General features: G+C 46.4%; 1 protein-coding gene across 1 annotated transcript in view; it reads right to left on the bottom strand.

The window, feature by feature from the left end:
* The window catches only part of LOC144600829 (VPS10 domain-containing receptor SorCS1-like), a 410,789-nt gene that overhangs the window by 57,276 nt on the left and 326,538 nt on the right, over nucleotides 1–26,975 (bottom strand). Inside the window, 2 exon segments of the mRNA XM_078412718.1 lie at nucleotides 12,092–12,263; nucleotides 15,808–15,921. Of these exon segments, the coding sequence (XP_078268844.1) occupies nucleotides 12,092–12,263; nucleotides 15,808–15,921 (286 nt within the window).

Here is a 26,975-nt window from a genome sequence, read left to right as displayed (position 1 = left end):
CACGCTGCTTCTCTAAACTAAACTCAGCTTAATTCAAGAGGCAAATGAGAAAGAAGTGAAAGACAAAATAAACAATGTAAAAATTATAGTCCGTGCAGGACCTCTCTGAAAGATTCAACCATCACCATTTTATAAAGGACGTTTCGGATTGGAACCCTTTTTCAGACTGACTGAGACTCAGTCTGCAGAAGGGCCCTAAGCAGAAACGTCACCCATCCTTTTCCCCTAGAGATGCTGCTTGACCCGCCGAGTTACTCCAGCACTTTGTGTCTATCTTTGGTATAAACCAGGGTGCTCTGGTTTCCTCCCACACTCCAAAGACATATATGTTTGCAGGTTAATTGGCTTTGGTACAGATTGTAAATTGTCCGTAGTGTGCAGAATAGTGATGGTGTACGGGGACTGCTAGTTGGTGCAGACTCTGTGGGTCGAAGGGCTGTTTCTTCACTGTATCTCTAAACTAAACTAAACTAAACTAAAAGCTTCATACTTTCCAGATAATCATGCCATCTCGCAGTGACACCCTGTATAAATGAACTCCAGACAGTGAAACAGATAATGCTCATATGCAGCAAAGAAGTGCTGGCAGTTGGTAAAGAAATGAAGTCTTATAGAACATGAATTATAAATCAGATGAACAGATAACATGTCACACCAAAGGCTTGAATCTGACAGGCAGACAGCAGTCAAGGGATCTTGGCTTAGCTTCGGCACTGGAGGGCAGGTGGTGAGATGTGACAAATAAAAAAAGATGCTTTCATTTAAGATGGAGATGAGGAGGATTTATTTCTTCCGCAGAGTTGGGAAGCTTTGATACTCTCTAACCTCGAGAGATGTGGAGGATGAAACGTTGAAGGTGTTCAGGCAGGGGCGAGAGTGAGGTTTAGTGGATTCAAAGGTTAGGGGGAGCAGGAAGGAAGTAGCCAAGGTCAGAGCAGCCATTTAATTATTTCAAAGGGTAGAAGACGCAGCTTTAAGTTGAGAGGAGCAAAGTGTAAAGGCGGTGTGCAGGGCTAGTTTTTTTTTTACTCAGAGGGTGGTGAGTGCCAAGGGTGGTGATGGAGGCAGATACAATAGTGTTGTTTGAGTGACTTGTGGCTAGGCACATGGATGTGCAAGGATGGAGGGACATGGATTGTTGTAGGCAGATGAGAATTGGCCTTGGCATCATGTACATCACAGACATTCTGGTCCGATGGGCTTGTTCCTGTGTGGCACTGTTCTATGTTCTCTGAATGGCAGGCAGTCTTAAGGGCATGTGGCTTACTCCTTCTTTGACTTGCTACGGGGCCAGATTCTTTCTTAATAAAATACTCCTTGCAGCCTGCCTTTTTGATGAACTCTAGTCTTGTCTGGCCCGCGGAATAGACCTGCACAGGGGCAACGGGCTCCCGGCACATTGGCATGGCCCAGCACAGTGCAGGTACTGTTCCTACACCGGCAGATGTTCTACACTCACTGATTGATTGATTAATTGATTGAAAGATAAAGTATGAAACAGGCCCTTCAACCCACCGAAGATAGATCCAAAATGCTGGAGTAACTCAGCGGGACAGGCAGCATCCCTGGATAAAGGAATGAGTGAAGTTTCGGGTCAAGATCCTTCTTCAGAGTCTTCAGAGACTTCTTCTTGAGTCTGAAGAAGGGTCTCGATCCGAAACGTCACCCACTCCTTCTATCCAGAGATGCTGTGTGTCCCGCTGAGTTACTCCAGTATTTTATATCCATCTTCAGTGTAAACGAGCATCTGCAGTTCCAACCTACACCCTTCAGCCCACCGTGTCCACGCCGACCATCGATCACCCATTCGCACTAGTTCTATGTTGTCGCACGTACTCACCCACTCCCTACACACTCGAGACTCATGACAGAAGCCAATTAACCTACAAACCAACACGTCTTTGGAATGTGGGAGGAAACCGGAGCACCCGGAGAAAACCCACACGTTCACAAGGAGAACGTACAAACTCCGTACCGACAGCACCCATTGTCAGGATTGAAACCGGGTCCCTGGCGCTGTGAGGCAGCAGCTCTACCGCTGCGCCACCGTGCCGCCCTGCCCTCTCACTGAACAGAATGGTCGACCAAACTCACCAAATAAGGAACCAGTGCTTGTCTCCACGGGGATGCAGTCACAAATCAATAATGCACCGCAACTTCAGATCAGTACCATTTCAGCAGATGCAACAGCCTATTTCCTCCGAGACATTTATTTTAGAATTTGTGACAGTTACATTATAATTATTTTGAATCGGAAACTTTAACTCTCCTGTGAAGTTCATTCAATGTGAACATCTGAAAGAATTAATTTCATGGTTTTAAAGTTGAGTGTTTAGGATGCAACCTGCCAGTTCTAATATCCTTTACTATTTAAGTGCACTCATCGCCCATGTTAATTGCCATCGCATCAGTCACTGCAATGCGACGTTGATTTTTATCTCACTAATCAGAATCTTCTTGAGAAAATCTTCGTAGTCTATTTCCATGTAATATGTTCATCGCTCTCAGATTCAGATCAATTTATTGTCATGTATACCAAGGTGCAATGAAATTCCTTGTTCACATGATTCACTCAATGATGCAATGTTTTTCAATGGATCTCACTACACTCGGGGCTCAGCAGTAGAGTTGCTGACTCACAGCGCCAGAAACCCACGTTTGATGCTGACTACGGGTGCTGTCTGCACGGAGTTTGTACGTTCTCCCTTTAGTCCCTTTGGTCGACGCGGACTCAGTGGGCCAGAGAGCCTGTTTCCACACTGTATCTCTAAAGTCCAAAATAAAAAGTCGAACAGTAATAAACTAACACCAATGCCAAATGTAATGAGAAAATCCTCGTGGACATGCTGAATCGTCTCAGATGTCTACGAAAGTAAACACACTGGTGTGCTTTCTTGATCACTGCATCTGCATTAAGGGACCAGAATAGGTTGCTGGCGATATGGATGCCTAGGAACATGAAGCTCTCAACCATCTATACAGTTACTGCAGAAGGCAGCACGGTGGTGCAGCAGTAGAGTTGCTGCCTTGCAGTGCCAGAGACCCGAGTTTGATCCTGACTACGGGTGCTGTCTGTACTGAGTTTGTACGTTCTCCCTGTGCCGCGTGGGATTTCTCAAGGTGCTCCGGTTTCCTCCCACGCTCTAAAGACGTACAGGTTTGTAGGCTAATTGACTTCTGTAAATTGTCCCTGGTGTTTAGGATAGAACAACTGTAGGGGAGATCACTGAAATAACAATATTGCTCAGCTCAGGGCACTAGCGATGGGCGAGAGAGGCTGATATTGCAAAATAATTAAAAATGATAATTGCTGAAAGCGCGAGCTTAAACCAAACTGCTGGAGGAACTGAGCAGACCAGGCACCAACTGTGTAGTGAATCAAAGATAGACACAAAAACCTGGAGTGGGACAGGCAGCATCTCTGAAGAGAAGGAATGGGTGACGTTTCGGGTCGAGACCTTTCTTCAGACGCAGTGAATCAGTCTGAAGAAGGGTCCTGACCCGAAACATTGTCTGTCCATTTCCCTCGACAGATGCTGCCGACCCTGCTGAGTTCCTCCAGCAGTTTGCTTTTTTGCTAAAAGTAATAATTGTCGGTAATGCCATTTGTTGCAAAGCTACATCTGCAAGATGTGCTAACATCTGATCTCTCAACATCCATCACTGCCTGGCTTAATTGGGAAGGTAGGGAAAAAATTGGCCACATGATAATAAAGAAAAAGTGCTTCCAATTCTTAGATATTAATTTGTTTTTAATAGGGCCATTTGCACCTCCACACTTGCCCAGGTGCTTTGGAGATGTTCTGTCATCGGTCCCACTCTCCTTCGCACTGCAGAGCCTCAACCAAATATCCTTTTCAAGTCGATGTCTTGTTCCCTTTCCCACCATTAAACATAAGCTGGGCAGTGTCTCCAGAGGTAGAAGGCAGCCTGCTCGTGAATTAGATAATAAGTTGATGGGGCTGATGTGGCTCTGAACACATCTGCCTGCTGTAAGGATCTGTAATGCTGGTAATTTGGTCATAAAACTGGCAATAAAAGATAATTATTTTTAAAGGCTTTGAAACAGGGAGTTTGTGGAGGAGATAGAATTATCTTAGTTTAGTATAAGAAAATAACTGCAGATGCTGGTACAAATCGATTTATTCACAAAATGCTGGAGTAACTCAGCAGGTCAGGCAGCATCTCAGGAGAGAAGGAATGGGTGACGTTTCGGGTCGAGACCCTTTTCAGTTTAGTTCAGAGATAAGGCATGGAAACAGACCCTTCTGCCCATCAAGTCTGTGCCGACCAGCGATCCCCGTACACCAACACCCTTGGGGCAATTTACAACTTTACCAAGCCAATTAGCCCACAAACCTGTACATCTTCAGGTCGTGGGAGAAAATCGGAGCTTCCGGAGAAAACCCATGCAGATCAAGGGGTGAATGTACAAACTCCGTACAGAAAGCACCCATAGTCAGGATCAAACCCGGGTCTCTGGCGCTGTAAAGGCAACAACTCTACCGCTGCACCACCGTGTCGATCCAGAAAAGGGGAATCAAGAAACACAAATAAAAGTGGAAAAAGGACATAAAAAGAGGACTGTTTATACTTGGCCTTCTCATGGAGTCATACAGCATGAAAACTGACCCTTCGGCCCAACTTGCCCACGCCGACCAAGATGCCCCATCTACACTAGTCCCACCTGCCCACATTTGGCCCATATCCCTCTAAGCCTTACCTATCCGTCCAAATGCCTTTTAATATCCATGTATCTGTCCAAATGCCTTCTCAAGAAGCGGAGTACATTTTTAATCACGAGAGAGGTAATTGTGGCTCCTCACCAGCCTCAGTTTTAGTCAATTTGCTGCATGTCTCAAAGATGGCGGGGCACATGCTAATGCAAATCTTTCTACGTACGACAATCTGGTTGGAGTAAATCTGGGCAATTATTTCAGATTAATCCAGGAAATTAAGCCCATAGGACAGAAGTGGAAACTGGCATGAAGTAATTTTAAAATTAGAATAAATCCTGAGGTTACAAAAGATGATACATTGTTTCTATTCTAACCATTTTTTCTTCATTTGTTTAGTCAATGTAAATTCTCAGAACACATTTTCACTCTGACTTTCGCCTTTGCTTGCAAACAGCAAACTTTGAAATATTGTCTCATAAGATCATCAGGCACAGGAGTAGAATGAGGCCATTCGACCCATTGAGTCTGCTCCACCATTTGATCATGGTTGATCTATTATTCCTGCTCAATCCCATTCTCCTGCCTGTGGTGACTCTTGCATGCAGACTCAGTGGGCTGTTCTGTACATGCTGTAACATCAACTGGGGAATGGTGCTTACGTACGGCGATAATCTTGCTGATATGCGTGCAAAAAAACATATTTCACTGTTCCTTGGTACAAGTGATAATAAGAAACCATTGAACCATTGAAAGTGGAAGACAACAACAAAACATGTTTTTAGTAAGAAGATGGGTTAAGGAAAAATAGAGAGGATACAAGAGGAACCAAAATCTTGCTCAGGCAGGAAATAAGGAGATTACTCAACCCAAAATAATTTACTTTAATAATAAATAGTAAAAGGAAAAGATGTGGATTTACATAGATTGGTCACGACTGGGTCTGCTGTAGCCTGTGAACTACATTTAAAGTTAACTCACTGTTGTGGAGAGACGCAGTGACTGATTTTTCACAGTCGACTCTCACAAACAGTAATGGGGAGTTCAGATAATCTCGTTCAGAGAGGTTGGATAAAGGATACCTCCCATCTGGTGCTTCGAAAAACATCCACTTGAAAGTACAGGAGACGTTTCGGGTTGGAACCCTTCAGACATTCTCAGATGTTTTAACAGCAGCTCATATTTCGCTTGGCCAGTTTACAACCCAGCAGTATGAACGTTGATTTCTCTGATTGCTAATAATCTGCAATCCCTCCCCTTCCCTCTTTCCCTCCTCCCCCACACTAGTCATCCTACCAGATCCACTGTTCACATCTCAGTATCCCTCTTGTTATCACACCTTCCCCAACCAACAATGGGCCATTATGGCTCCACCCTTCCTGAGGTCACCTGTTGCCACCTCTGATTTGTTTTGGCCTATTCTCGCCTCCAGTTTATTTCCACCTCCCCTTCCCGCACCCCCAAACCCCCACAACCTCTACTTTCAATCTGAAGAAAGGTTCTGACCCAAATCATCACCTACTCTTTCTCTCCAAAGATGCTGCCTCCCCCCCTGAGTTACTACAGCACTTTGTGTCTATCTTCTGTATAAACCAGCATCTGCAATTCCTTCCTACACACTTCATGTTCATAAGTTTAGGAGCAGAATTAGGCCATTCTGCCCATCGAATCTACTCTGTCACGCAATCATGGCTGATTTATCTCTCCTTCTCAACCCCATTCTCCTGCCTTCTCCCCATAACCTCTGACAACCGTATGAATCAAGACTCTATCAATCTCCGCCATTAAAATGTCCATTGGCCTCCACAGCCGTCTGTGGCAATGAATTCCACAGATTCACCACATGAAAGTACAAAATGTACTTGAAAGTGAATGACAGCACTCTGATAGTGCAGCACACCCTCAGCATTGGACTGAAGCACCAGTGCATATCTTAACTTCAGATCTTTGATGCAGGACTAGAACACACAATCTTCAGATGCAGAAGGAAGGCTGCTGTGATTAGATTTGTGACTGATGCATTTCCTCCTGCAGAATAAAATTGTGTAAAACCCTTAACACTGTTGCTTGGAATCATGATAGTATTTCAGCTCCTGCTGAGAAATCTAATTGTAGATTCCTGCTGTCTATCACTACACGCTGTAAGCAACATTGAACCTCCAAAATAGAATACAGCAGCCTCCAGGAGCACCAGTATTTTACATTAGAACTCATAGTGTACGGAGGATGTAACAGACCTTGGCACGCAGATGGCACCATAGAACTGCCTAATGTTTAATTATAGGTTTATTAGTTATAGGAGAAGAATTAAGTCATTCAGCCCATTAAGCCTACTCCGCCATTCAATCATGGCTAATCTATCATTCCTTCTCAGCCCCATTCTTCTGCCTTCTCCCCAGAACCTTTGACATCCTTACTGTCAATCTTTGTTTTAAAAATTCCCATTGACTTGGCCTCAAACAAGGGAACATTGAACTGGCCACATACCAATAAAATATTCAACTCAGAGGTGTGCTCTCTTAATAGGCAGAAGCCAGCTTACCCACTGTCTCTTCCTGACAATGCATCAATCATAATCTCCACTCGAGTTCCTTTAATGAATTGGCATGCTGTGCATCAGGGGACTCAGTTATTACGTTGCTCACTGTTCTGTTTGATTAATCACTGTGAATGAGTCTGCACGTTAAGGGCTTCCTTTCGTTCGCTCTCTGCAGCTCGTGGACATGTGGAGAGTGAGAGTAAGATGTTCGAAGTGGAAAAAGATACCGACGTTGTTGTGGGAGAGGGGATGATGGCAGATCTAGGCTTGTATACACTGGAATTTAGAAGGATGAGAGGGGATCTTATTGAAACATCTAAGATTATTAAGGGGTTGGACAGGTTAGAGGCAGGAAACATGTTCCCAATGTTGGGGGAGTCCAGAACAAGGGGCGGGCCACAGTTTAAGAATAAGGGGTAGGCCATTTAGAACTGAGATGAGGAAAAACTTTTTCAGTCAGAGAGTTGTGAATCTGTGGAATTCTCTGCCTCAGAAGGCAGTGGAGGCCAATTCTCTGAATGCATTCAAGAGAGAGCTAGATAGAGCTCTTAAGGATAGCGGAGTCAGGGGGTATGGGGAGAAGGCAGGAACGGGGTACTGATTGAGAATGATCAGCCATGATCACATTGAATGGCGGTGCTGGCTCGAAGGGCCGAATGGCCTCCTCCTGCATCTATTGTAATAAAAAAAAAAAAAATCACAGAACAGCCCCTGCAGCCAATGCTAATTTGGGTGATGGGGAGATAGTGGTTGGAGATAGGATCAAGCCATGAGGTGTGTCTTCTGGCAGCACTTGCATTTCAGAGTCAGAGGTTGTGAGTTCAAGACTCGCTCCAGATTTATGTCCACTAAAGTCTAGAAGGGGAAGGGGAAGAAATGGGATTTTTACGGGTTATTAAACTGAAGCCTAAACTGAAGCCCTGTCTCTGTCTCTGTCTCTGTCTCTGTCTTCTTCTTCTTCTTCTCCTCCTCCTCCTCCTCCTCCTCCTCCTCCTCCTCCTCCTCCTCCTCCTCCTCCTCCTCCTCCTCCTCCTCCTCCTCCTCCTCCTCCTCCTCCTCCTCCTCCTCCTCCTCCTCCTCCTCCTCCTCCTCCTCCTCCTCCTCCTCCTCCTCCTCCTCCTCCTCCTCCTCCTCCTCCTCCTCCTCCTCCTCCTCCTCCTCCTCCTCCTCCTCCTCCTCCTCCTCCTCCTCCTCCTCCTCCTCCTCCTCCTCCTCCTCCTCCTCCTCCTCCTCCTCCTCCTCCTCCTCCTCCTCCTCCTCCTCCTCCTCCTCCTCCTCCTCCTCCTCCTCCTCCTCCTCCTCCTCCTCCTCCTCCTCCTCCTCCTCCTCCTCCTCCTCCTCCTCCTCCTCCTCCTCCTCCTCCTCCTCCTCCTCCTCCTCCTCCTCCTCCTCCTCCTCCTCCTCCTCCTCCTCCGAGTCAGAGGTTGTGAGTTCAAGACTCGCTCCAGATTTATGTCCACTAAAGTCTAGAAGGGGAAGGGGAAGAAATGGGATTTTTACGGGTTATTAAACTGAAGCCCTGTCTCTGTCTCTGTCTCTGTCTCTGTCTTCTTCTTCTTCTTCTCCTCCTCCTCCTCCTCCTCCTCCTCCTCCTCCTCCTCCTCCAAATGTCCTCCTCCTCCTCCTCCTCCTCCTCCTCCTCCTCCTCCTCCTCCTCCTCCTCCTCCTCCTCCTCCTCCTCCTCCTCCTCCTCCTCCTCCTCCTCCTCCTCCTCCTCCTCCAAATGTCCTCCACCTCACTCGGTTGTTGGTGGTTCTTTCAAGATCTCCCCAGTTGAGCCCACTCCACTCTCTATGCTGGATGTAAATGTTACTGGAGCACTCGGTTTCCTCCTACACTCCAAAGATGCGCAGGTTCGCAGGTCAATCGCTTTGGTAAAAATGGTAAATGGTCCCTAGTGTGTAGGATAGTGCTAGTGTACAGGGTGATTGCTGGTTGGCACAGACTCGGTGGGCGGAAGGGCCTGTTTCTGTGCTGTATCTCTCAACTACACTGGAGAAGGTGGCGGTGTGGCATAGTTGCTGCCTCACAGCGGCAGTGACCCAGGTTCAATCCCGACCTCCGGTGCTACCTGTGTGGAGTTTGCACGCTCTTCCCCCTGACTGCATGGGTTTCCTTCAAAACCTTCGGTTTCCTCCAACATCCCAAAGATATTACGGTGAGACTGATAATCCAGCAACCCCAGGACCTCGGTGGTGTTGGCAGATTTTCGGAACCAATTGATATTATTCCAATTAATTTTCCAACACAACTCAAGGTTAAAAGACCAGAGTAAATCAAGTCTAATGTGTAGGTGAGTGATAGAATTAGGGAGGGTTGGTTGATGGGAATGTCAGGAAAATAGACAATGGGCTTAAAGAAAGCATTAGTGTAAATGGTGATTGATGGTCAGTAGTTGAAGGGCTTTCTTCCATGCTGTATCTCACCATGTCTAATGACTCTTTGACTCACTTTTACTTTCCAGGAAGGGTGGGGGGGGGGGGGGGGGGGGGGGTGCACAGTGGTGCAGCTGGTAGAGCTGCTGACTGACAGCGCCAGAGACCCAGGTTCGATCCTGACCTTGCGTATGTCTATGTGGAGTTTGCACGTTCTCCCTGTGACTGCGTGGGTTTCCTCTGGGTCATCCAGTTTCCTCCCACATCCCGAAGATGCTGGGCAGCAAGGTGGCGCAGCAGTAGAGTTGCTGCCTGACAGCGCCAGACTGCATGGGCTCCAGTTTCCTCCCACACTCCAAAGACATACGGGTTTGTAGGTTAATTGGACGAGGGGCGTATTTCTGCGTTATATTTCACGACTAAAACTAAATTGAACCAATTAAAACAAAATGTGCAGGTTTCTAGGTTAATTGTCTTTGTAAATTGCCCCTGGTGTGAAGGGAATGGATGAGAAAATGGGACAACGTAAACCTAGTGTGTTTTGGTAATCGATGGTCGGCGTGGACTTGGAACCTGTTTCCTTGCTGTATCTGTAGACTAAACTGAACAAGAGAGTTTGCTCCTGGGTTGTTGTGAATGGAGGCTTTCTCTGTCCATATTCTCTTCCATTTAATCTCATTGAAAAACTTGTTGTAAAAGGTGCATTCTAAATGTAGACCATGCCTTCTTTTGAAATCACCTGCGGCCTCTCTCTGCTCAGCGAGAGCGAGGAGATGTTTTCTTCAAATTTGTTCTCTCGATCAAATTTTTAAGAAATCTTTGAACCCCCCCCTGAGTTACTAAACAAGGGACTGAATATATACCACTTTGCTGGTTAAGGTGGTTTCTCTGATGGCACAATTAGATAAAAACCACCATCATTGCTTTGATTACTTCCATCCTTGGTTATTTCAATAATCCCTTGGATGACATCCCATTGTCCCTTAACTTCAGTTCACCCAAAATATCCACTGCTCAATTTTTAATACGTACCAAGCACCATTTGCCTTTCACCCCCACATGCGTTTACCTACCTACATTGGTGCAAGGTACAGGAATACCACAGATTTAGAATCCACAGAAGGTTGACACAAAATGCTGGGGCAACTCAGCGAGTCAGGCAGTGTCTCTGGAGTAAAGGAATAGGTGACGTTTCGGGATGAGACCCTTCTTCAGACTGAGAGTTAAGGGAGAGGGAAACTAGATGTTATGGAAAGGTATCACATCCTTGTGCTCAAGTCCTCCTTTGATCTCAAACCTCTCTACTTCTGTACTCACCTCCAGCTGAGGTGAGGTAGGAATGCATTGGGTTTTAGCCAGATATTTTGCAGCGAGCAGGCAAGAAAAGTAGAACTCAGGAAAGAGCTAGGTCAGAGTGTCCGGGCAAGCGGGCCCTTCTTGCCACCGCGGGCTGAGAACTTGCTCGCTGCAGATTGACAACGGTGGATGCGGCCGCCATGGAACGCAGACTCCGTCGCTACACGGTCAGACCGAGGAACACTCGCTGTGAGGCAGTGACCGAGGACCTGCCGGTAGACCCGGCTTACCCACCACGGACTCCGAACTCGGCCCAGAGCCACCGGTTGGTGCCTGTGCCTCCGAGAGCAAGGAGGTGTTGAGAGTGAGGGGACCGTCGAGAATGATGGGGGACCAGGCAGTGGGCCGCCGAGAACAAAGGGAGGCCGAGTGAGAGAGGGATGGGGGTGGGGGGGGGGTGGCAGCGGCATGCAGCGGCAGGCAGTGGAAGGAATATTCGGTGAACATTTGTAACTTTGTCACAATAGACAACAGACAATAGGTGCAGGAGGAGGCCATTCGGCCCTTCGAGCCAGCACTGCCATTCAATGTGATCATGGCTGATCATTCTCAATCAGTACCCCGTTCCTGCCTTCTCCCCATACCCCCTGACTCCGCTATGCTTAAGAGCTCTATCTAGCTCTCTCTTGAATGCATTCAGAGAATTGGCCTCCACTGCCTTCTGAGGCAGAGACGTGGCGACTCTTGTATTCTGCCTAGATGAGGTCTGGTGTATGATTTTACCGGGTTGTATGCAAAACAAAGCATTTCACTGTACCTAGGTGCATGTGACAGTAAAGTCTCATTGAATCATTGATTCCTGGCCTCCTGTGCCGCTGCTGGAGTTAACATCGAATCCAGGGGCACAATCGTCTGCACTTCACATCGTGCCCCTCAGATGTAGCATGGCCCCATTAACCTGAACCTTAATCAGAAAAGTAAGCACAAGTCCACCTCTCAAGTGCGGATGCAAGGAACTGCAGATGCCAGTCTACAAAAAAAGGCACAAAATGCTGGAGTGACTCAGTGGATCAGAATTTGTTGTCCAGAGATGCTGGCTGACCTCCAGCACGTTGTATGTGGCCAGTCAGTATCTGCAGTTCCTTGATTATTCCATCGGGTGCTTGACTGAAAACATCGGGCTGTACTCGCACGGAGTGGCTCACCTCTTCTAGATGGGTGATGAAGGTGACGTTCTGTCCAGACACAGTGGCCAGACGTCCATCGCTGGTGATGAGGTGCAGGCCGCGGGGAGCTCGGCTGGAACACGAATGCCGCTGGGCTGTGTATTGGTCTCTGACGCCACCAGTGCAGTTATTGGCACCAACCTTTCGGTACCTGCACACAATTAAAATGCAGCGTCAGAATGAGAGTCCAGCTACTGCCATGGCACAGTTTGTCACCTTCTCCTCGGGATGATGGGTTGGCTGAATAAAATCAAACATCTCACATCGGCAATGGAGCACTGTAATCATGTATTGTCTAATGTAGTCATGTATTGTCATTCCACTGGCTGAATAGCACGCAACAAAAGCTTTTCACTGTACCTCAGTACATGTGGCTATAAACTAAACTAAACTCAACCTAAAGAAAAATAATTGTCTTTACACTGGTATTAAACGCCCAATATGGCTGCCGAATGCACATTGCATCCTCAAGTTTGCATGTCGCCTCACTGGCAATGTTTAGTTAAGTTTAGTTTAGTTTAGAGACACAGCATGGAAACAGGCTGTCAGGCCCACCGTGTCCATGCCCACTAATGGTCACCCTTATACTAGTTCCATCCTACACACTAGGGACAATTTACAGGGGCCAATTAACCCACAAACCTGTACGTCTTTGGAATGTGGGATGAAACCGGAGCACCCGGAGAAAACCCACACGGTCATAGGGAGAACGTACAAACTCCGTGCGGACAGCACCCGTAGTCAGGATCAAACCCGGGTCTCTGGCACTGTACGGCAGCAACTCTACTGCTGCGTGACTGTGCCACCGCAAATGGAGGAGACAAAGGGCGGGGGAGTTGGTATGGGAATGGGAAGAGAAATGATTTTTTATCTCTTGACTTCCAACTCGGGCAGCCAAGGAGAAGCTACATAAATAATGAAGAGGAAAGGAATGGGAATTATATGAAATAGTTGGACAAAGTGGGTTTGGGCAAATGGAACCAAAAAGCTGGAGTAACTCAGCAAGTCAGGCATCATCTCTGGAGAACATTGATAGGTGACATTTCGGGTCGAGACCCTTTTTCAGACAAATAACTGGAGCATATACAACCACATGGACAATATGGACTAAATGGCCTCTTGCCCTTCCTGTGTAATGTGATCTTGTCTTCCTTACTGGAGGTCAAAGGTTGAGTGCATGCCAGGAGCCCATGGAGAGTGACATGGAAATCCAGATGACTTAAGTTGCAGGACTTGGAGTTATAATGCAAGGCAATGATTGGAACTGACCCCACATGCTGGGAATGCTGCCGAATTCCTGGTGGAAGTTTGGGATTGTTGCCAATGCTACATGGTTGGCACGTAGCCTTAAACAATAAGTCAGATGCACTCCAGAAACCTGGGAGTGGTTTGAATGTGGGAAATTTGGGAACAAATGCTATCCCTAAACCAATTACTCTCCACTGTGGCATTTGCAATTGAAAACCTGTCTGCTTCTTAAGAAGTCCAAAAAGAGAAGATGGCAGAGAAGAGCTCTATCTAACTCTCTCTTGAAAACATCCAGGGAATTGGCCTCCACTTCCTTCTGAGGCCAAGAGTTCCACAGATTCACAACTCTCTGAACGTCTCCGTTCTAAATGGCCTACCCCTTATTCTTAAACTGTGGCCCCTGGTTCGGGACTCCCCCAACATCGGGAACATGTTTCCTGCCTCTAGCGTGTCCAATCTCTTAATAATCTTATATGTTTCAATAAGATCCCCTCTCATCCTTCTAAATTCCAGAGTATACAAGCCCAGTCGCTCCAGTCTTTCAACATACGACAGTCCTGCCATTCGGGGAATTAACCTCGCGAACCTACGCTGCACGCCCTCAATAGCAAGAATGTCCTTCCTCAAATTTCTCTCACTAGGCTCCTTAGATTGCCGTGGGTAAAAGGTAGACCCCAGTGATGGGAATTAAAGTGCAATTGATCTAAATGCTCCCTGCCGTGGTAACTTGCCACTCAAGACATTTGAAATTACGAATAAAGATCAAAACGCTCCTGCCCTTATAAATAAAGGACGAAAATCTATTTGTTTTCGCTGTGAGATATGTTTGTTGCTTTTTTTTAAAATTATAGCAATTTACTGAGAGTGGAAACAATCTCCCTTTGCTGTGTTTTCTGTTGTCTAATTTCAGGGAGTGATATTCACCGTGTATGGCCTATACCATGGTGTGACTCATTTCGATGCACAGACTTTTTTTGGGCCCATTCACGGAGCTAATGAGTACAATTTCTGCCAAGTGCATCAAGCCGTGTAAAGGGTTTGGTTTACATTACTTTACAGCACAGTTCTTGCTGTTTAGAAATTGTTTGCAGAGCATTTTCCAGCCATTATTCAAATGCAGGAACGTCACCATATCAGCAAAAAAAACGTAATGTGGCGGCGGATCTAAGGCCACACAGGCAAACTGACCACATTAAGACTAACATTTTCAGCAACTTTGAAGGGTACAAGTGGCGCCGAAAACATGGCGATTCAGTGGCAAAATTTGGCCAGTAGGGGGAGGGCACGGTGGCGCAGTCGGTAGAACCGCTGCCTCACAGCGCCAGAGACCCAGGTCCAATCCCGACCTCCGGTGCTGTCTGTGTGGAGTTTGCACATTCTCGCTGTGACCACATGAGATTTGTCTGGGTGCTCTGCTTTCCTCCCGCATCACAAAGACATGTAGGTTTGTGGGCTAATTTGGCCTCTGTAAAATTGCCCCAAACGCGTAGGGGGTGGAGTAACGTGAAACTAGTATGAATGGTTGATCAATGTTCAGAGTGGAGCCGGTGGGCTGAAGGGCTTGTTTCCACGTGGTGTCTTTCAAATTCTTGTGCATGGCAAATTAATTTAAAGCCAGTTGACTACATAAATCTGGAATTAAAAGATAAAATCGATGATGGTAACTAGATTGCCAAAAAAACATTCATTACTAAACTCCCATGAGGGTGGAAATGTAATTGGTTTTACGAATACGTGACTCCAAACGTATGGAAAAGTGGTCGAATCTGAAGGGCCCAAGCAAACCAGATACATCAAACTGTCAAACACTTCCCACCAAACAGTCACTGGCTCTTCTTTGTCTTCTCAAGGGTGTTGGTGATGGGCTTTGATAACTAGGCCTAGAAACAATTCTTAGATCCCATATTTAAGATTCAAGTCAATCCTATTGTACTTGTTAAGGCCCTGAACTAACACTGGACTATTGAACCTTGTTCATTCCTCCCTGGACTGGAGGATTAGAATGGATTCGCCATGATCTCAATGAAGACGAACATGCTGATTTAAAGTGATTTAACCATCTATGAACAAGCACGGGTTCCTCCAGGTTAGGGGGTGGCACAGTGGCGCAGCGGTAGAGTTGCTGCCTTGCAGTGCCAGAGACCCAGGTTCGATCCTGACTACGGGTGCTGTCTGTACGGAGTTTGTACATTCTCGCTGTGGCCGAGTGGATTTTTCCGGGTGCTCTGTTTTCCTCCCACACTCCAAAGACATGTGTGTTTGTAGGTTCATTGGCTTTGGTAAAGATTGTAAATCGTCCCTAGTGTGTAGGATAGGACTAGTGTATGGGGATCGCTGGTCGGAGCGGACTCGGTGGGCCAAAGGACCAGTTTCTGCGCTGTATCTCTAAAACTAAACCAAAACTAAAACACCAGCATAGGAATTAAGAGCCAGACCAGTCTACTCACCCTGTACTGTTGAGGTAGCTCTGTCCCATACTACATTCCTTAGTCACGAAGGATGGGTTATACCAGAAGGCTGGTAAGCATCTGCCATCGGAATGACGCTCATATCCAAAATCACTATTGCATGAGGGAGGAGAGAGAAAAAGAAAGGTATATATCACACGAAAAAATTGACATTTATGTTAACACCTTTCCAAGCACGTTTTATACGTGCTTGATTTACGCGTTTTTAGAATAAAGCGCTTGTTTAATTACCACCGAAGTTTAATTTACACGCTCCTATTCTTGGAATAACGCGTTCAAATATATGTCTGGCACTGCAGGCAGCATTGACACATGTGGTGCCTGGCATGTGTTTCATTTACATGCTTGGGGATTTACGCACTGCTTTTCAAGTGCGTAACCCCTCCCGTAGAATGCGAGGTGCCTGCGTACTCTTCTAAAATCCAACAATATTACCAACAAGTTTAGATCAGTTGGCACGTTGGGTGGAACATTGGCAGATGGATTTTCCTCCCGGGTTCCTCCAGGTACCAGGTTTGGGCGGCATGGTGGTGCAGCGGTAGAGTTGCTGCCGTACAGCGCCAAAGACCCGGGTTCGATCCCGACTGCGGGTGTTGTCCGTGTGGGGTTTGTTAATTCTCCCTGTGATCACGTGGGTTTTCCCCGGGTGCTCCGGTTTCCTCCCACACACCAAAGATGTACAGGTTTGTAGGTTAATTGGCTTCGGTAAATTGTAATTTGTCCCTAGTGTGTAGGATAGTGTTAGTGTACATGGTGATCGCTGGTCAGTGCGGACTCCTTATGTCGAAGGGCCTGTTTCCGTGCTGTATCTCTAAAGTCTAAAGTGTCTATAGAGTGTGCAGCCAATAACTCTAACATTCTGATACCTCATCTGCAGCAACACAACCCAGCGAAAACACTGTGTATTTTTTTAAGTGGAATATAAAATTGGAAATCTGCTCAGGAGTTTTCTTGATATTTTTTTTAATTTTGGTTGAAAATTCTCACCGGCACATCAATGTTAATAATAATAATAATAATACATTACATTTATATAGCGCTTTTCTAACACTCAAAGACGCTTTACAGGGTTTACTAAAACATAAAAGAAAATAAATAGATAAATGAGTAAATGAAGAGAAAAGGAAAAAGAAGGTGAGGTAACGGTCAGTGATTGAAATAAGGAAGAACTCTTATTAATAGCACTGGTACAAAGATTCACTTAGTGGAATTATGTGTGGGTGTTAAATCAATCAGCTACGTCAGAAATGTAGTAAGGCATCTGCTCTGATTTCTTGGAGGATGGGTCAACATGATCTAGAATTGATTAAGACTGTCCCATCACACTTCGGGCTGACCTTTTCTTGTTCTATGTAAACTTCAGCTTAATCAGAGCATGGCTGCCCACATACTCACACACAATAAATCCAGTTCATTCAATAAGCCTTGTGTTTGTTAACCTGTATTGGTTCCTACATAGGTTAATAATTGCTTTAAATTTGAAAAGAATAAGAAAAAGTATCATAGAGTCCTTTACCACCCCCCCGCTCGACTCCATCCAAGGACCCACACAGTCTTTCCAGGTGAGGCAGAGGTTCACCTGTACCTCCTCCAACCTCATCTATTGTATCTGCTGTTCTAGATGTCAACTTCTCTACATCGGCGAGACCAAACGCAGGCTCGGCGGTCGTTTCGCTCAACACCAGTCCGCCTTAACCAACCTGATCTCCCGGTGGCAAATTGGAGGAAGGGCATCTCATATTCGCTGCTTACACCCCAGCGGTATGAACATTGACTTCTCTAACTTCAGATAGCTCCTGTATCCCTCTCTTTCCCCTCCCCCTTCCCAGTTCTCTCACTGTCTTCCTGTCTCCAACTACATCTTTTCTTTGTCCCGCCCCCTCCACTGACATCAGTCTGAAGAAGGCTCTTGACCCGAAACGTCACCCATTCCATCTCTCCTGAGATGCTGCCTGACCCGCTGAGTTACTCCAGCATTTTGTGATACCTTCGTCATAGAATCATAATCACCTATACAGGCCCTTTGGCCCAACGTGGTTGGCATGGGTAAGTTGGGCCGATGGGCCTGTTTCCGTGCTCTATGACATTGTGAATCTATGACATGTCCTTGCAGACCAAGTTGCTTATCAGAGCTAGTCCCACTCGCCTACACCAGGCTCATATCCCACCAAACGGTTCCTGTCCATGTAGCTATCTAAGTGTCTTTTAAATATCATAATTGTACCTGCCACTACCACTTCATCTGGCAGCTCGTACCATACCCGCACTGCCCTCAGTGTGAACAGGTTACCTCTCAGATCACTTTTAAATCATTCCTCAAAATGTTCACCTCAAGCCTACGCCCTCTAGTTTAAATATAGAAACAAGGAACTGCAGTTTCTGGTTTACATCTCGACATTATCAAATAAACAGTGAATTTCCCGTGCTTTTAAACTGCAGTGATGCGTGTTTTATTGATCTTCTCTATACAAGTATGTTTGATATCTTGGCTAAAAGCCAAGCTGCCTGAAGTGCTAATAGAGAACAGTATTCCAATAAATTTCATAAAACTCATCTTCTGTTGTCAGTTTCCTGACTTATTTTTTTTATTTTGGGCTATTGGAATACTTGAGTCCAACAAGAAGCATAAACATTGGAATTTCACTTGCAGGCCAAGTACATGTTGTACCAGGAGTGGCAGGCTGCAAATCTTATTTGCTCAGGCCGATCTGTTGTCAAGTGTAAGAAGGAACTGCAGATGCTGGTTTAGTTTAGATTTTAGAGATACAGCGCAGAAACAGGCCCTTCGGCCCACCTTGTCCGGACAGACCAGCGAATCCTCGCACATTAACATTATCCTACACTCACTAGGGACACTTTCCACTTATACTAAGTCAAATTACAAACCTGTACATCTTTGGAATATGGGAGGAAACCGAAGATCTTAGAGAAAACCCACACAGGTCACGGGGAGAACGTACAAACTCCGTACAGACAGCACCCATAGTTGGGATTGAACCCGGGTCTCTGGCGCTGCATTCGCTGTAAGGCAGCAACTCTACCATTGCGCCACCGTGCCGAATATAGACACAAAAAGCTGGAGTAACTCAGCGGGACAGGCAGCATCTCTGGAGAGAAGGAATGGGTGACGTTTTGAGTCGAGGCCCTTCTTCAGACGGGTTGTAAATGGGTTTAAGCAATTCTAGTCCTTTGTAACAACATCAAATGGGTACCGCAATTTCAGATGGCGTTTTCCCCAAAAAAACACAAACCGTTGGAGTAACTCATCGGGTCAGGCAGAATCTCTGGAGAACATGGATAGCTGGCGTTTCAGGTATGGACTGTTCTTCAGACTGATTGTACTAGGGGGGAGAAGCTGGAAAACATTTTTGTGTCTATCTTCGGTATAAACCAGCAACGGCAGTTCTTTCCTACACAAGAGATAGGTGGATACGGGTAAGGGGCGTGGGGTTTGAGTAGCAGATGGTTGTACATCTCAGCTCCAGAGACTGTCTCACAGCACCAGTGATCCGGATTGGATCCTGACTACGGGCGCTGTCTGTACAGAGTTTATACGTACTCCGTGTGACCATCTGGGTTTTCTCCGGGTGCTCCAGTTTCCTCTTACATTCCAAAGACGTGCAGGTTTCTAGGTTAATTGGCTTGTAGGATATAACTAGTGTATGGGTGATTGTTGGTTGGCGTGGACTCGATGGGCTGAAGGGACTGTTTTCACACCGCATCTCTGAACTAAACTAAGGTGCTTTGTGGCAGATGAAAGGCAGACAGGAAGAACTCAAGGCAAATTCTTCTGTCAGAGGAGAAGGGGCAGCCGTTCTTAAGGAGGAAACAATAGGTTCTTTGAAGCAAAGTTTAAAGAATGCAAGATCCCAAGCAGTGGACCAAGGTGAAAGTAAAAATGTATTGGAAGCTTGATTATTGCAAAACTAGTCACTGTGTGCCGCCCCTGGTGTGACCCACCCATGCAACGATACAACCGAGGAGGCATTGGCAGAGTGATCTTTAAGACGTAACATAGAACATAGAAGAGTGCAGCACAGGAACAGACAGACCCTTCAGCTCACAATGTCACCACTATGCTACCTGTAATGGTTTCATTTAATCCGATCAGAACACACTTTGGTTCCTGTCTCCTTCACAATTTTCCAACATTTCCTTCAATGTTTCTGTGCTACAATGTCCACTACCATCGTGGCAAATTGCACTTTCTGACTGCTCTCTGGAATGGAAGAGTTCTTCCTGAATTCCCTGGTGTCCCATTAGTGTGGGGGTTATCCTTTCTCTGGCCCTTAGTTTTGCTTAAAGTTTATACCGCTGCTTAAAATTCTGCGTAGAATGATCTGGCATTTAGACGGCTAATTGTAGGCTTTATGAAAGTGCAAATCTATCTCCAGACCAGTTAACTATCGATTTTTATCAATAGGAGCTACTTGCTGCTCCAGGTTACTGTCTGACGCTGTGATTTATTGCGGAGGTGCTCGATGACAAGTGGCTTGACTGCAAATCAAACAGAGCTTCGTATAATGACGGTATTTGGTGCGGATGAGTGGTCTGTGTGCTCTGCCTCAGGAGCCTGATATTAGCTCCCCTGACAGCTGTTTAAGGGCCGTGTGTGAAATAAGCGCAGGCAGTTCAGCGCCACCCGAGTGTCACAGAAAACCGATTGAATGTTGTGCAAAACAAGACAGTTCCTCAAGGTGCCGGGACCACGAGGTTGGCCAGGAGAGACGAGACAACTGGCCAAGTGTCAATAAATCATGGCTGGACAGGTGATTTGTGCGGGAGAAACTCTGCTGTGGGTTTTACTTGTCTTGGGTGGTGAGTAAGCAATTTGCACAGTCGGTCAAAGGACATACATTTGACGGGACAAATAACAACCTCAATACCCAAGCCTAACCCAAGATGATGTTGTTGTTGATGTCTGTTCAGCTGAAAAGGGTGCAGAGAAGATTTACAAAGATGTTGCCACGACTCGAGGGCCTGAGCTAGAGAGAGAGGTTGAGCAGCTAGGACTTTATACCTTGGAGCGCAGGAGGATGAGGGGTGATCTTACAAAGGTGTTTAGTTTATTGTCACATGTACCGAGGTACAGCGAACGGCTTTTTGTTGTGTGCTAACCAGTCAGTGGAAAGACAATACATGATTACAATTGGGCTGTCCACTGTGTACAGATACATGATGAAGGGAATAATGTTTAGGGCAAGGTTAAGTCCAGTAAAGTCTGGTTAAAGATAGTCCGAGGGTTTTCATTGAGGTAGATGGTAGATGGTAGATGGTAGCTCAGGACTGCTTATGCTGGTGGCCTTGCCGAGGCAGCATGAAGTTTAGATGGAGTCAATGGAAGGGAGGTCGGTTTGTGTGATGGTCTGGGGGCCCACAATTCTCTACAATTGTGTGATGGTCTGGGCTGCGCCCACAATTCTCTACAATTTCTTGCAGTCTTGGATGGAGGGAGGAATGCATAGGGTAATGCATAGTCTTTTACCCAGTGTTGGGGAATTGTAGTCGAATTGTACTTGAATTAGGCCAGTACAGCTTCAGTGGGGCCAAATGGCCTCCTTCTGTGCCGTGAGCTTTCTGTGAGTTCTGTAATATAGACATTTTTATTTGTTATCAAAATATGTAGGATGCAAAATCTTTGACATTGGCGGATTCGGGAATGGCTTTCATTAAGTATTAATAAATCCACCCATTGACAATGCATGGGTGAGGAGAGCTGATTTCTGAATATTCCTGTCTTCAGAATGCCATCTTAGATATTTATGATCATTAACGCACCAGAGTTTACAAGGTTTAATTGTATCTCTGAATACCTGAAAGCTTGTTTGAAAAGGTTTCAAAATGTAAGGAGTTGAACACTTTAATGAATACCCTTGAGTTCAAGACTGATTTAATTTTATCGCAGTAACAATGTCATAGAGCCATAGAGTCGCGCAGAGTGGAAGCAGGCCCTTCAGCCCAACTAGCCCACACTAACCAACATATCTCATCCACACTAGTCCCACCTGCCTGCATTTGGCTCAGTATCCTTCTAAACCAGTCCGCGTCCTTCAGACTCACTGAAGATAGACATGAAGTGCTGGTGTAACTCAGCGGGTCAGGCAGCACCTCGGGGTGGCCTGAAGAAGAGACCCGACCCAAAATGTTACCCATCCTGTTACTGCAAAGATACTGCCTGAATCCCTGAGGTACTCCAGTACTTCATGTCTATCTTCGGTATATACCAGCATCTGCAGTTTCTTTTCTACACAAAAGATATGTCCATGCTGAGCATTTGCTGCTCATGAAAAGTCATCTGCATATCATGAAGACTACTTGCTCCTTCACACGAACAGGCCTCAGTTTAAATTTGGAAAGGACTGAAGGCAGGGTAGCATGAGGAGTCTGGAAGCCCGGTCACGGGTGGAGGAAGGGTGAGGGGAATGATAAGTGTAGAGAGACCTGCCTCCAGTGTAATGGCAGGACCTCTTACAGATTATTAATGCTGGACTCCAGCAAGATGGAGAAAGAGTGAAAACACAGAGCAGGAGGTTGACGTTAGATATCCAAGGAATTGGCTCTAACCAGATTGGAAAAAGACACAAAGTGCTGGAGTAACTCAACGGGACAGGCAGCATCTCTGGAGAACATGGATTATGGGTCGGGGTCCTTTCTTCAGGCTACTCAGTGTTCTTAACCTGGCCAGAGTATCTTACAACCAGATCTCGACTAATCTTAGTTCTGGTGAAACAGTCATTGAGCCATACAGCGTGGAAACTGCCCTTCGGCCCAACTTGCCCATGCTGACTGAGATGTCCCATCTACGCTAGTCCCACCTTCCCACATTTGGTACATACAGTGTATCTCTTTAAAATTGAGCGATTCAGTCACCAGGTTTCATGTCATGTACTGTCTTCCCATTCTTTTTGTATTTTTAATATCAGTTTGCATTTGTGTAACATGTGGCATCTGACAAATTTAGACAGCATCAGAGACCCAGGTTCCATCCTGACTACGGGTGCTGTCTGTACGCAGTTTGTACGTTCTCCCTTTGACCTGCGTGGGTTTTCTCCGGGTGCTTCCTCCCACAGTCCAAAGACGTCCAAAGACGGTCTGTAGGTTAATTGGCTTTGGTAAAATTATAAATTTTCTCTAGCATGTGTAGGACTAGCATTAGTGTGCAGGGATCACCGGTCAGCGTGGATCACCGGTGGGCCGAAGGGCCTGTTTCCGCGCTGTATCTCTGAACTAAACTAAAAGGCTCAGAGTTCATGCAATCACCACAGCACATATCTCTGCTCGTGTTTGGAGTTTGTGCTTGGAAGTTGAGCAGATTCTGGGGGAAAGCTGATGAAGGGTCTAATCCCAGAGTATTCGGCTGCTTTGCCTTCCTTTGCAAGCTTTGAAGCTGCAGATGGATCATTTTCCTCAGGTATTTCACAGCATTCCTCCTTCCATTTTATCTCCGGCGTCCTCTCAGTTTGTCAGGATTAGCGAGAATGCAGTTTGCTCAAAGGAAGAAATGGACGGTTGATCTTCAGCCGGCTTCTTTGATTCGATTAACAAAGTCACTTTGTTGTGAGATCTGTGCTCTGACATGGCTGTGGATTAAGCAGCTGCGTGGAGATGGTTCGCAAAATCTCCCTGGAGGAACGAGCGCGGCACATGACAGAGATTGGATCCTTCAGCCGCACACTGGCTAAAGCCTCCCGAGATTACACTGATCTCCAACAAAGGGTTTAAGAGATTTTCAAGGATTTTCCCGATGTTTAATGACTTTGGGGAAGTCTAAACGTAAGCTAAATGCGACTTTCAGAAGAGCCGATAATGGCTTGGATTTTGCTGTAACTCTCAAAACAGCACCAATCAATTAAAGCGAACATACCGAGAGCCCCGATTCTTGATGATGCCGTCCAGTGTGTGCAAGGTCAATAAATGGCTGCTGTTATTATTATAAGTCTCGAATAACCTCCTGGACGTTGTCAGCACATCAGTTAAGCACAGGGTCCTAGTGCCTTGAGTTCACCCTATCAGACTTCAGCATTGAGTCGAAACGGCAAGAAATCGCAGAGGACTGTGGGCGCAGCCCAGACCATTACGCAAACCAACCTCCCTTACCATGACTCCGTCTACACCTCACGCTGCCTCAGCAAGGCCACCAGCATAATCACGGGCCAGTCTCATCCTGGTCACTCCCTCTTCTCCCCTCTCCCATCAGTGAAGAGGTACAGAAGTGTGAAAACGCACACCTACAGATTCAGGGTCACTTTCTTCCCAGCTGTTATCAGGTATGAACCATCCTATCACCAAATAGAGAGCAATCCTAAGCTACAATCTACCTCATTGTAGGCCCTCGGACTATCGTTAATCGGACTTTAATGGACTTTATCTGGCACTAAACGTTATTTCCTTTATCATGTACCAGTACACTGTGGACGGTTCGATTGTAATCATGTATTGTCTTTCCGCTGACTGGTTAGCACGCAACAAAAAAGCTGTTCACTGTAACTCAGCACACGTGGCAATACATTAAACAAAAGTAAAGTTGTGGATCGGATTCTGAAACTTTGGTCCAAATGCCCGTGATTGCGGGTGGCGTATAATGAATCCATGGGAAGCATGCAACTTTTATCTCACCTTCATCTTCTCCTGCATTTAGAAACATAGAAAATAGGTGCAGGAGTAGGCTATTCAGCCTTTCGAGCCATCACCGCCATGCAATATGATCATGGTTGATCATCCAGAATCTGTACTCTGTTCCTGTTTTCTCCCCTTATCCCCTGATTCCGTTAGCCCTAAGAGCTATATCTAACCCTCTCTTGAAAACATCCAGTGAACTGGCCTCCACGACCTTCTGTGGCAGAGAATTCCATAAATTTACAACTGAAAAAGTTTTTCCTCATCTCTGTCCTAAATGGCCGACCGTTTATAGTTAAACTGGTTCTGGACTCCCCCAACATGGGGAACATTTTTCTTGCATCTAGCCTGTCCAATTCCTTAAGAATTTTATATGTTTCTGTAAGATCCCCTCTCATCCTTCTAAATTCCAGTGAATATAAGCCCAGTCGATCCATTCTTTCATCATATGACAGTCCCGCCATCCCGGGGATTAACCTGGTGAACGTGCACTGCACTCCCTCAATAGCAAGAATCTCCTTCCTCAAATTAGGAGAACAAAAACTGCACACTGTACTCCAGGTGCAGTCAGTCTCCTTGCAGTAGGACCTCCTTGCTCCTATACTCAAATCCTCTCGCTTTGCCAGATTTCCTTTCTCAGACCAAACTGTGCTTTCTGCCAAAGTATTTAAGGTTGTGGTGGCGAAACCTCTCTGAAAGAGCGCGATTGATACAAAAATGAAACTGGATACTTCATCAGCTCGTTGGCTGCAGGCACTGGAGATTACGCTGATCTCCAACAAAGGATTTAAGAGACTTTCAGGAGATTTCATGCATGGCTCCTATTGTGCTGAGGAATTCTGTAAATCAGCAGCAGTGAAATTGCCTCCATTGTCCATCACAAGTAACCGTGGAAGACCATATCAGTCGCAGTTCTGAAAGTGTCTCTTGAGTGGCAAATGTACCTTTAGGCCAACTTTTTCTGCATACGCAGAAGGTCGACCTAATGTTATCATGGGGGAGAGAGGGGGGGAGAGAGAGGGGGAGAGAGAGAGGGGGAGAGAGAGGGGGGGAGAGAGAGGGGGGGAGAGAGAGGGGGGGAGAGAGGGGGGGAGAGAGAGGGGGGGAGAGAGAGGGGGAGAGAGAGAGGGGGAGAGAGAGAGGGGGGAGAGAGAGAGGGGGGGAGAGAGAGGGGGGGAGAGAGAGGGGGGAGAGAGAGGGGGGGAGAGAGAGGGGGGAGAGAGAGGGGGGGAGAGAGGGGGGGAGAGAGAGGGGGGGAGAGAGAGGGGGAGAGAGAGGGAGAGAGAGAGAGGGGGAGAGAGAGAGGGGGAGAGAGAGAGAGAGAGAGAGAGAGAGAGAGAGAGAGAGAGAGAGAGAGAGAGAGAGAGAGAGAGAGAGAGAGAGAGAGAGAGAGAGAGAGAGAGAGAGAGAGAGAGAGAGAGAGAGAGAGAGAGGATGGGAGAGGATGGGAGAGGATGGGAGAGGATGGGAGAGGATGGGAGAGGATGGGAGAGGATGGGAGAGGATGGGAGAAGGAGATAGCGGGAAATAATTGGAGAGTGAGAGAGTGTGAAAACAGGAGAGGGAGAGGAGAATGGGAGGGGGTGGGGTCGTGAGTGGGAGAGGGGGGAGTGAGGGAGGGAGAGTGAGAGAGAGACAGAGGAGAAAAAAAGGAGAGAGAGGGAGAAAGAAGAGAGAGAAAAAGAGCGAGAGAAAGAGAGGGAGAGGGAGGGAAAGAGAGAGAAAGTGAAAGAGGGGATGGGGAGAGGGAAAGGGAGAGAGAGGGAGAGGTAGAGTGGGAGAGATGGAGAGAGGGGAAGAGAGAGAGAGAGAGAGAGAGAGAGAGAGAGAGAGGAGAGAGAGAGAGAGAGAGAGAGAGAGAGAGAGAGAGAGAGAGAGAGAGAGAGAGAGAGAGAGAGAGAGAGAGAGAGAGAGAGAGAGAGAGAGAGAGAGAGGAGAGAGAGAGAGAGAGAGAGAGAGAGAGAGAGAGAGAGAGAGAGAGAATGAACTATGGAGATCAGATTTCTTAAATCAGATTGGTTGTGGAATGGTGAGTTTGGCCTCATGAATAGTAATGTGGATGAGTACTGGTGTCTGGGGCTGGAGATGGGAGGTCAGTGAGGAGAGCATACAAATCAAAATATTGACTAAGTTGATGCTTATGGGAGTGAGCTGCAGAATGCAACCCACTACAAAGCTTTCCCTCAAACATCTGAAAAAAACGTTTCACTGAACTGAAATGCTATCGGCAGAGTTACCAGGTCAACATACAAATTTGCCAACCTGAATTCAAAGCAGAGGGAGCAGCAAAGCAAAAAGTCAATGCAGAACATGTCTGCTGCTTAGACTCACAAGAAAAGCCAAATATTTTTATTGATTAAACTCAAAACAAAGTTATTTGTTACTGCTTTTGACTAACAAGGTGCAATGTATGGATCCAGTATAACCAATAATCTGCTCCTGAGCAGCATGCTAGTGCAGCAGTACAGTTGCTGCCTTACAGCGCCAGAGATCCAGGTTCAATCCTGACGATGGGTCCTGTCTGTACGGAG

Source organism: Rhinoraja longicauda, chromosome 16 (assembly GCF_053455715.1).
Source record: "Rhinoraja longicauda isolate Sanriku21f chromosome 16, sRhiLon1.1, whole genome shotgun sequence".
In the NCBI taxonomy this organism is placed as follows: Eukaryota; Metazoa; Chordata; class Chondrichthyes; order Rajiformes; family Arhynchobatidae; genus Rhinoraja; species Rhinoraja longicauda.
The sequence above is the reverse complement of the archived record's forward strand: the minus strand, read 5'-3'. Positions and strand labels throughout refer to the sequence as shown.